Source organism: Acartia tonsa, chromosome 5 (assembly GCF_053477335.1).
Source record: "Acartia tonsa isolate MP-2025a chromosome 5, ASM5347733v1, whole genome shotgun sequence".
NCBI lineage: Eukaryota > Metazoa > Arthropoda > Copepoda > Calanoida > Acartiidae > Acartia > Acartia tonsa.
In genome coordinates, this window is record NC_137264.1 from 9,371,005 (window position 1) to 9,383,030 (window position 12,026).

The 12,026-nt window shown below is 31.1% G+C and overlaps 1 protein-coding gene across 2 annotated transcripts in view; it reads right to left on the reverse strand.

Annotated features, from left to right (window-relative positions):
• The window catches only part of LOC145318707 (serine/threonine-protein kinase tricornered-like), a 220,380-nt gene that overhangs the window by 59,624 nt on the left and 148,730 nt on the right, over window positions 1-12,026 (reverse strand). The window contains exons 1-2 of one of the 2 annotated variants that reach the window (XM_080160165.1): window positions 6,938-7,203; window positions 5,967-6,099 (exon numbers count right to left, since the gene is read on the reverse strand). The exons of the other annotated variant lie outside the window; for it this stretch is intronic. Coding sequence (XP_080016291.1) covers window positions 5,967-6,099; window positions 6,938-7,063 — 259 coding nt within the window. The 5' untranslated portion in view covers window positions 7,064-7,203. Of the gene's footprint in view, window positions 1-5,966; window positions 6,100-6,937; window positions 7,204-12,026 lie in introns of those variants that run through there. 2 annotated transcript variants of the gene reach the window in all.

The following is a 12,026-nucleotide window of genomic DNA, read 5'->3' on the forward strand; positions in this document are numbered from 1 at the left end:
AAAAAAAACAATGAAGTGCAACTAGAGGCCTCTAGGGGCGTAGCCGCTAGTAAATAACAAAGCATTTGGATGTATGTATGTTTAATTGTCAAGTAAGATTTTCATATTCTTATCCAAGGGCAGGTTTATGGCTATTCACAGTTTATGAGACTGTAAAAGAGATTACCTCTCAAACAAAAAACTATAATTACTTGTTGGTAGATTTTTAGAACTTTACTCGCGGATTTTTAAAATTATTTACATTGTGAAAACACAAAAAAAATCTGTAAGTCATATATATGTAAAACTATATTACACATTAATAATAAGAACAACTCTCAGTATAAACATATGATATTTAACAAGGATGAAAAAATGAAAAAGCTTTTAAAGATTTTTTTTACCTAATAATTTTGTAATATGTTGCTATATTTAAATTAAAATTTTGCTAAAAAATTGTGAATAATTTTAATTATATCGAAAATTGGTTGGTTTGTCATAATAAAACAACCAATAACATTTATCAACAGAAGGGGTATTTTTATTTGTCCTTATTGGGGATGTATATCACTTTATCGTCTACTGTCTTATCCCTTTAGATACCTTCCATTAGTACATTTATCTAATGGGATACGACAATCCACAATGAGGATAGAAAAAGTGTTTGAAATGGGCAAATAACTTAATGAACCAACCAATAAAAATTTAATAAAAGTCCTCAAAGTAATAAGAAAACATTATCATAACACTTTGGAGACTAGTGTAATTAATAAACAGCCCAATGTCCACTTCCTCTTTGATATCTACCAACCTGATTTTGCTGTTATCTATAATACTAAGTAGATTGATGTCTGTCCGTCTGTCTATCTGTCCGCCTGTCCGTCCGCCCTTCCGTCTGTCCCTTAAGATCTCGGTAACCACTGAACCGATTGGATTTTACTCTTCAAGGAATATAGCTACTGGTCCAATATACCCCCCCCCCAAACAAAACAAAAAAATCCCCCTCAATTTTTTTAATCAGTTCGATTGATTGCAGCTTCAATTTTTATATTTTATATTTTTTCCCCCAGGGGGAAAGCTCCTAGAGGCTAGGGGCGAAGTCGCTAGTAAAAATAAAAACTACGACTAACTAGCCATTGCACATATATAAATCTAAAGAAGCTAAATGAATGATTGTTTTCTCATTTTCTCTTTTTTCTTTCTTTGTTAGTGCACCATCGCATTTTCTGCTCTATTTGCTAAACAAAAGCGTACAACAGCCAGGGATAAAGGAGTTGCTCACTTGGCCTTTTATTAATAGACTAGCAGCCACGCCCCCTAGAAACCTCTAGGGGTACTTAAGGTGGAAGGGGGAAATATTCCCCCACCCTTTTTTAATTTAATTTTTTAAAAAGAAAATAGTTTTTGGAGGAGTAATATTTATTAAGACGGTAGAGCTACCCTCCCTCAAAATAGTTATAAACCTTCCATGGACTAAAAGAAGAAGCTTCACTTAAGAAGAACAATATCGGTTCCTTGGTTAGCGAGATCCTTCGCTACATACATAATAGCTTAATACTTTATATACTAGGATTGCCTGAATGATCTCTTTCTTGTAGAGTAGCTCCACTTCTAAAGACTTTATTTTGAAAATTCTAAAAAATTTTATCTTTTTAACTCAAGGTTGATCATATTATTTTCTTCTTTTTTTAGCAACATTTTCTGCCTTTATAGTTCTACAAATTTCTTTATTTTTACCTATCTTTTAATATGTAAATTAAATTAATATGATTTATGTCATTTAGACTGATGAGGGTGCAATGTCCACCGAAATATATTTCAATAAATAGCTGGGAAGTATCAAAGACTTTTTCACTTAGTGAATTTTTCAAAGGCATGTTATTTATTTATGATTATAATTGAAATATGACAATAATTAGCTACTCTAATGCCTCTCCTAGAAATTTATTAAACACAAAGTTGAATGATTTAGCGTCCATGTTCTTATCCCTGTGTTCCAGGAAGCAAATGCACTTTGGGAATAGGTCTTAGAAAGCTTAAAATGATATTTACAATTTATTTTCAAACTTCACATTTTAAAAGGACAATTGTCATCTACTTCTAATTGTTCAAATTTAGGTATACCTATCTTTTGAAAGGTAGATCTATTTTTATTTTTCATCTAGAAATGTAATAGAAAATCCATTTCCAAATAATAATAATTTGATAATAGATAAAATCTGTTTATTTTATAAAAAATATATTCTACAGAAAAATAATAAATACAGGAATATTATTTTTTTATTAATATTACTGAACAACTTGTATAAGAAGCTTAGAAACACAGTTCTTACATGGAATAATAATAATAATGGAAAATAACCACAAGTAGCGCAGCGATAACAGCAATTTTAGTTGATAAAAAAAGTCAATTTGTGACGGGTAATTGTTAGGAAAGGAGGGGACATTCGACAGTAAATTACACTGGTACCCAAAGTTTTATAAATACAATCTCTTATTCATTAGTTTAAAGACGTTTAGTACTTTTTTTTATAAATCTTGTTTGGGCAATGAAAAATTTAGTGCCCAAACATTTTCACCAATAATTTAAGCCTAAGGAAGGGATGAATATAATTATGGTAGCTTTGCAACCAAAAACATTTCTTCTTTGAATAATTAGTTTGATATTATCTTGAAGTGCTTCAAGTGCAGTCTTATTAACATTCATAAATGGGATAGAAAGGGGGGAGGTAGGCTGTGCTAAAATTCCGTAAAGGTGTGAGTTTTAACTTTTAAGGCTTAAAAACAGTAGTGGAACGATAAAATATATGTTAACATAAAACAAGTTTTGTCTATAGTTCTTTTCAATAAGGAATACACATATTTAGTGAATATTATCGTTCTACTACTGTTTTTAAGCCTTAAAACTCACACCTTTATGGAATTTTAGCACAACCTACCTCCCCCTTTATTATATCCTTAGGTGAATGAAAATATGAATTTTTAAATTAGTTTTCAAAAAAGTTTAAGATGTCATGATTTCGATAAAATCCTTTTAATTAAATCCTTTTCCAATAAACCATGATTAATTAAAAAATAATCTCTTCAGGAGAATAAAGAATTCTGTCAGAGTTTGGTTGCGGACATTTTTTTTTTTGATGTCTGGAGGATTTAGGAATTTTTATCAGGACATGTAAAAATCTGGTTTTCTCTTTTATAAGAAGATTCTTATGAAACTCAAAATATTGCATACACTTCAGGGAACTAAGGGGATAAGACAATGAGTAATAAATTGATACGCAAAAAGGTTAAACAAAATTATACCCTTTGTAGATTAAAGTTGAAAAGTTAGGACACTACTAGTTTGGATTTGGAAGCTACCAATCAAAATTCAATAAAAGTACCCAAACCAACGAATATAATAATGTGTTTATAAAACTTTGGGTACCTTCCTCCCTGATACATGTTACATTACTCAAATGCTCTGTAGATATAACAGCAGTTTGACATTTACAAAACATTTAACATCAGATTTTTCTATCTCTAATTTCATCTTTTCCATAAAATTTCTTCTACTATTTATTCACTTTTTCTCCTTGTGCATTTGATCATTAGTTTTCTTTATAATCCAGGAAAAAATAAGTAAGATTAGGCTTTTGATTACCCTATTATACTCTCGCATCCCTACACTTTAATCCCCCAAAAATATTTGAAACAAACTTTAATTTTAATTCTTTTTAATTTGATGTAACTTTCCTCTACAACCTACCTAGGTGTTTGAATGGTTATTAGATTAGCATCCCAAATTGATTACTGTTTCAACTTTTTATCCAAATAATCAAATCTAAATTTGACAACTTTTCTAATGTAAGAAAATTGGAAAAACTTAAAAGTTAACCATGCTCCTATCTCATATCTGAAATTATGACTTTTACCAAGTTTCGGTGAAGAACGTGTCTAAAAAGTTTTTATATCTGTGATGGGGCTACAGAAAAGGTTGGGTGCATCCTTCAGGGTGTAAGGATAGTTTATGACTGGAATCTAAACATATTCTCGGATATTTTTAACCGCCCTTTTTCTTAGAATGATTTTCTAAGCATAATGTTAAATATTTTTTAGACTGATTAAATTTTAACATGTGTGATGGAAATAGAAAATAGACTGTAATGTCATATGTTTTCCAATCCTATAATATGAACCAATCACGCATCTCTGATCCCTGGAATGATCTTGATTGGAAGCTACCAAAGTTTAGCCTAATCCCCTGGCTTTTTTGCACAAGTAACTTTGTTCATCTTCAAGGTTTAATCTAATAAGGAATTTACCAGTGACATTTTCATTTTGTTTTATAAGTGTTTTCATGGTAAAACAAGAATCCATATGAGCAATGCTCAACAGAAGAAAACTCTTCCTAAAGATTGAAGAAAATCTTTTTAGAAAGGGATATAGAATATACGTGGATATTATAACAGGGATAAATTGTCATCAATTTAGGTTGCTAACATGGACATGAATGAAGAGGATGGGGTAAAGGGGTGGATGGGGGAATTGTTAATTCATCCAGCTATAAGTTTCATTTTATTAGAGTACATGATAATCTGGTGTAAGATCCAAGCAATAATAAATAATTTTTTTTAGATGTACTTTATATAAGAAAGAAAGAATTATGTTAATGTTCCAAACAGAAAATGATATTCAATAAAACCCCCAAATAAACCATCAAAAGTTGGTAAAAAGTACAAGAAATTCTCAATACAAAAGAAAATAATATGCAGTGCACCCAAACATATTTCTTGTGGTGTACACTTTTTTGGTTTTCAGCATTCTTACAATGTGGCTTTAATTTTTATTATGATTTCAAAGCTGCATCCATTTGTAATTCTTTATTATTTATTTGTTTAGAATTTACATTCCTTTATTAGATACTAGTGGCCATGCCCCTAGAGACACTTGAGGTGTGGCAGGAATGTCTACTTCTCTACCCCCTTCATTATTATATTTTTTTAAAAGGATTATTTACCTAAAATTGTTATAAACCTTCCCAGGACCTAAAAAAAGCTAAAAATAAAAGAAAAAGGAGAACCATAACGGTTCAACGGTTACAAAGTTTCTTTCATACAGAGAGACAGATATCCTTTTACTTTTAAATAAGGGTTAGAAGTAAGATTATGAATTTTTGGGTCAGTTTGTATTTTTAAACACAGTAATAGTGTCTGACTGATTATGACGTAACAAAAAAAAATTAGCCAATGAGAGGCCACTATAAATTTTACCATTTGTCAATAACGGCCTCTCATTGGCTAATTTTTTTTTGTTACGTCATAATTAGTCAGACACTATTACTGTGTTCTGTATTTTTCAATTTGTTGTATTGTAAGAAAACATTGCCTTTCCTGAAAGAATGACTGAGTTGTCTCTGCTTGTTGTGAGACCTGCAGAAGGAGTGAGGAGAATGCATTATTAAGTGTTCAATATTCAGACACAAGTATATAAACCACACCAGTCACTGCCACAAGCTTCATTAACATTCATGATATGCTTGTGGAGCGGACACATGTTATGTTGTACCTGATAGTACTACTGTGCTAAACATCTAGAATAGATAAGCCATAATCAGTGAGAAAACTGGAAGAAACTAGTTTGCTATATAGGTTTTCTTTTCCATTTTCTGTTTACACTTACTTTTCCAGACAGAAAGCCAACAATTAGATATGTTTGTACTAGTATGTTAATCTGATGAATAAATGTTGAATTATCTAACAATTATCACTTCAGACTAAAGAAACTTTGGTATAATCCTCTAAGGATTTTTTTTCAATTTGAAAAGTGCCCAGCCCCCTAGCATGCCTACCCTCAGGTGCTCGGCCACCCAGTCAAATAACCTAACCTAACCTTATTGTAAATGTGGGGGGGGGGGGGCTATAAACATTTTCAAAATGGAAAAAAAATCATAAGATGATATCGAGAAACTTTTATTACCAAAAAATTAAACTTTAACATAATCTTACTTTCAATCTCCATCTTGTTATCCAGATGGCAGTGATGGCCGCCAGGACTGGAATCACTGCTGTTGTTATTTATACAGGTAGAGTTCTCTACACCTCCTTTACCAACCATACAACCAGAAGAGTCAACTTTAGCCTTGGCAAGCAGTTTATTTCATTGCAAGTCTTACAAACATCCAAACTGTAACAAAAGCCAAGTAAAGCACAGAACCTTCCCCCTCTTATTTTGGAATAAAATGAAAACTCTAGGAATCGATCTAGCACCACAATTAATAAACAAATCTTTATGAAACTTGATGGAAATATGTAGAATATGAGCATATTCAATCCCTGATAATTTTAGCCGCAAATCCTGAATAGGAATTGAGAAAAGAATAGAAAACCTAAAAATCTAGGAATCGATCTAGCACCCCTATTAATATAAAAATCGTAATAAAACTTATGTAAAATATGTAAAATGTAAATTTAAGCAATCCCTGAAAATTTCAGCCTATTATCTTAAAAAGGAGTTGAGAAAATCAGAAAAACATGGAAATGTAGGAATCGATCTAGCACCCCAAATAACAGACGGATGGACAAAACAATGTATAGATTAGATGTGCATATGTTATAAGAATCTTCACTAAAAATTTCAGCTTTCTATCTTTTATAGGAGCCGAGAAAATCACGTTTCCCCCACTTTGTCTCAGACGGACAGACGGACGGACATTTCGAATTATAGAGTAGCTTCGCTACTAAAAAGGGTTAAAGTTATTTTGCTCAATATCCACTATGAAGGAAAGTATCTAAATGATTTAATTTTATGAAAATTTAGATTTTAAATATGATTTTTAACTGATCTTGGAGTTCCGATTGTAAAATTACTGCTTTTAATATAAATTTAGATTTAATGTTTAAAGTGGGAACATGTTTATCTTGTTGGTAAATAAGAATTAAAGACTTAGACATTGCAATGAAATGTTGAGCAAGAAAACCTCTGATTGTGTATGTCCGCGAGTCCTATTCTTGGGTGAGTGGAGCGTGGAGCCCCCCGTTGAAGCTGTCTGCTTCCACTTCTTCTGGAAGCTGAGCTTGGACCAGGAGGTTATCTGGGTTGTCATGTTGGCGAGGATGATCACACAGTATCATTAACAATTCTCACAAAGCCATGAAAAAAATGCCTCAATGATAAGGGCTCCACGTTTAGAAAATTTATCACCTATCCTGTTGGGCACATTTTTCTTACATTTTCTGATTATCTTAAATTTTAACAAAATTTAAATTTACCAAGGCATGTGTATCAATATATTTACATATTTCTTATAATTTATGCAAAAAGTTACAAGTTTTTAGGTCAATTTTATCAAAGTTAATTAACTAGACCAAGGAATACTTTTGTATGACAAATCCTTACATACAAAAAGCAGGACAAAACAATTTTAATTAAAGTTTTCTTGTTCCAAAACCTTCCACAATTCTCTTGGTTCTCATAAACAGGCATATATCCAATTTCCAACAGACTTGTAGAAACTTTGTTCAGCCTTTTTAAGAATTAATAAGTTTCAGTATCATCTTTCAAACCAAAGTTTCAGCACTTTGCAACTTTTAAATGAAAGGTAAATATTATACTGCAAAATGTTGGCAAAAACTAAAGGTTATGTGCTAGTTTCAAATTAACTTTTATTCTTTCTCACACACTTATTACAGGAATTTTCCATATCAAAGGTTGTTCAAAATTGAACTATTTTCAATATTTATTGCTTTTTATGGATATAAAAATTTGTGTGAAACAGGGGCACTAAATGCATGAAATATCTTTCTCAATTTGATTGCAAGTTTTTTTTATTGCAGAAATAAAAGTGCAGTCTCAAAATCTTGTGCAAGGTTTTTTTTCTTCCAGCAAATTAAATCTTCTTCTAAAACCTATCTTCATTTAAATCAAGAAAAAAGAAAAGAAAAGTTTGTTTTTATTGAAACTAACTCACAACCCTTCTAAAACTATCCAACCCTTCTTCTTTCCTTCGTTTCATTTCCAATTTTGAGTTTGTCCCACTTAAAGTTTGAATTGGCAGCCTAGCTAACTATCCATCCATCCATCTATCTATATGAATATCTATCTATCTATGACTAGTGTTGTAACGAAACATGTGTAAGTCACGGGGTATTATACTACTCCGTGTGTACATAACTGGGCCTAACTCTATCCCATGTCACATTAATATATATCATTCACAAACTTGTCAATTTTCATATTTTAACAAATATTGCCTAGACTATAAATCAACAAAAATTACATTTCTAAAATATAAATCAATAATTAATGATTAAGGAAGTAATTTCGAGCTTGTATTTTTCCATAAAAAGAAAATTTAGTATTAACAAATATTTTGTGAATACTATATTTTGTTTGAAAAAGAGTTGTTCACTATTAGCAGTTGTGATGTTCAGCTGATACTAAACTAAGCCTCTTTTTAGAGGTCGAGTCACAGCCTCCCCTCCCTCGCAAATATCTGTCCTCTCCCCCCCCCCCCCCCTCTCTCTCTCTCTTTATCTCTCTCTCTCTCTTTCACACTATTTCTCTCTATATATCTATTTCTTTCTCTAACTTTACTCTTTTCCTGTATAAAAAAGAATATATAAGATATGTATATATAGTTCTACCTCATAATACCATATATTTTAATAATTATACTGAAATTCCAATGTGGACTCTAAAAGGATTTATTTTTAGATTTAAGAGAAATAGAGTTTAGGAGGAAATAAAACGTTTGGTTGTCAAAAAATCTAAAAATGCAACGCATTTAAGAATTTAATACCATTTTAAAAAATAATTTATTATTTATAACTATTTCTACTTTATAATTAAAGATGTTTTATGAGTTTTTACAGGTTAAAACAAGTTTAATCTAAGTAATTTATTTTTAAAAGTCAAATATTTGAAAGGCCGATGACCCTTTAAGGTATTTAGTAATAATAAGATTTACTTTAAAAATCTCAAAACCTCATCATTTGACCCTTAATATGCTAGTTTTTGGGGGTAAATATTGTAGCTAATAAATTATTATGATACATGGTATTCCTAATATCCAAGACAGCAGGGAGGAAGGGATTGGATAATTGACAATAAAATACACTTTTCCTAATTTTCATACATTGATTTCTCTCTTAGATCGATTGCAACTTTGGGGGATTTTTTAGATATATTAATTTGATTTCCATAATCCCCTCCTTTCCTGAGTACAACAGACAGGTATCCCTCCCTCCCTAAGTTGAAAAGACAGGTCTTCTCGGGGTCTACCAGTCATCCTGTTAATTCTGACTTAATCCACTTTTTATTTATTTGTACGTACTTATCATTTTCAAATACAGATGTTAATTATGAATGTATCTTTTTATATTCAGAAAGAAATGGAGTAAGTTTTTTTGTAAAAGGAATATACCTTTATATCATTATAAATTCAATTTTGTTTTATAAAAAATTTACTTCATTTTTGCTCAGCAATAATAAAAAATATATGAACTGTACTAATGATAATGTTTTCTTATAAAAGAAGTATAATATCATCCCAAGTCAAGGCTAGAAACTCAGTCAACCATCCTATATTTATATATTATAGTTTTCTAATTTTAAACACTTATCCTTTTTTAATAGAAGCGTACAGAGAGAGAGGCTGTTTATTACACTAGTCCCCAAAGTTTTATAATAACGTTTTCTTATTCGTTTGCTCAAGAACTTGGGGGACTTTTCTTGAATTTTGATTGGTTGGTTAATTAAGTTGAGTGTTCAAACGTTTCAACCACTAATCTTAACCTACAGAAGGTGTAATTTTGTGTATTATTATTGGGATATTTAGTTAATTTATCGGCCATAGTATTTTCCCTTTCGATCCCTCAGAAGCGTAGCAACTCTAAATAATAAAATTGTGGGTAGGTCTTCCTTAAAACGCAATGAATATACTTTTTGTAACTACTGATAACAATTTTACCTATGGACTTAACTGTCCTTGTTATTTATAAGAATAAGGAAGAAAAAGTGTTTTCACATAATAAATTAAGAAATTTTGCACCGTAAGAAGCAAAAAATACTTTCGCAAGGTTAATTTGAGTAAAAGAGGGCACTTTTTGTTGGACAAATTTTTACCAGAGGAGAACTTTTTGTGGACTTGTACATAGATTTATAGATGTATTTTTACCATATAGAGCAGACTTACGTTATACCAGGAAGGGAGGAGACATTGGACTTACACTGGTACCCAACGTTTTATAACAACGTTTTCGTATGCATTGGCTCAAACTTTGGGTACTTTTATTTGAATTGGATTGGTTGGTTTAAACCTAATAATATCCAAACTTTTCAACCAATTGTCATCTACAAAAGCAGTATTTATCATTATTGATGATGCATTTGTCCATTGTCTTATCCCTTAAGATCCCTGCTTGATACCTTTTTTTTTAATTTTTCTTTTTATCACAATGCGTAATCTGCTCTCTTTCTCTCTCTTCCTATTTCTCTCTCTCTCTCTCTCTCTCTCTCTCTCTCTCTCTCTCTCTCTAGCCAATCAAGGTGTTAAATTGAAAACAATTCTATCTATCTATCTATTTCTATTTGATATAAATTTGTTTGTTCAAAAGGCTTCGCATCTATTGGGCTTATCTTGTTAATATCTATAATACAAAGTAGTACGATGTCTATCTGTCTGTCTGTCCGTCTGTCTGTCTGAAGCTTAAGATCTCAGTAACCACTAAATCGATTGGGCTCTACTCTTCAGGGAATATACCTACTGGTCATGTGATGGTTTTAAGCTATTTTCTTGGGGGGGGTGGGTGGGACACAAAAAAATGAAAAATCCGCCCCAAAAAATTTTTTTTTATAATTTAAAACTAAAATTTAAACAGGAGGGTCGACTACCCCCCCCCAATTTTTTTTTATATTTTTCTTTTTAAATTTAGATAAAACAAAAATAGGTTGATCAAACCTCTTGAGGCAAAGCCCCTAGAGGCTAGAGGCGAAGCCGCTAGTAACTTGATAAAGTATTGAAATGCAGAATGAAAATTTCATGACTGCAGAATAATTGCTTGAAAATTGCACTGATAAAAATAACAATTTGACTTTTATAAAGCATTTGAGTATATTATATTTTTCAATCATGAAATCTTTGAGAAACAGCGTATAGTGTCCAATAAAAAATGACGTCATGCTATACAAATGACCAATGATAAATAAGCAATGGCAGGCCAGTATTCATTTTAATTGACCAATGGTAGTCCAGTATTATATAGGCACTATACAAAGCTTCGTTTTCACTCGATTTTATTCAATTTTTTTATTGAAATTTTCATTTCCTACACTGTCCTTGTTTTTTTTCGTTTATTTTACATAATTATGCTAAGAAAGATGAAGGAAAAATAATTTTTGCAAAGTTTGCATTATAAAGATTAATTATGAAACAGATAAACACAAAGACATCATTTTTACTGAACACGTTTCTGCACAAACAATGTGCTTAAAGGTGTTTCATAAGTATTTCTCTCATCCTTTCAAGCAGCGTAGCTACATTATAATTATAAATCTGGTTCCAGGTCAAACGCAGGAGTCCCAAACGTCGGAGTAAACAAACGCAGGAGTGTTAAAAAATTAATTTTATTAAGTATTTCTATTTCTTAGTTTAGGTTAAGATATAAATGAACAAATAAGCCTCCCGCAGGGGTTAGGCATTTAAAAAAGATGGTCTAAAATAGGTTAGGTTGGGTTAAGTTTCCACTCCGACTTTTGGAACTCCTGCGTTTGTCGTAGGACCATAAATCTAACTCTTAATGTGAATATTTATTAGGAAAAATATAGGTGCTTTAACTTAACATATTTCTTAATTGTAGTAACCCACCTCTTCCCTTATTTTATGTATTTGAGAAAAAAAAAGTTTCTAACCCCATACCCTGTGGGGCCTTTTCATTCTTTACATAACAAAAACTAACTAAAAAAATAAGCATAAAAATAATGATTTTTAGACTTAAGTAACTTGGAGATGTTATTCTTTTGCTGTGCGTAAATAGTAACCGCGTGAACTTTTAGAGTCATTGCAAAAC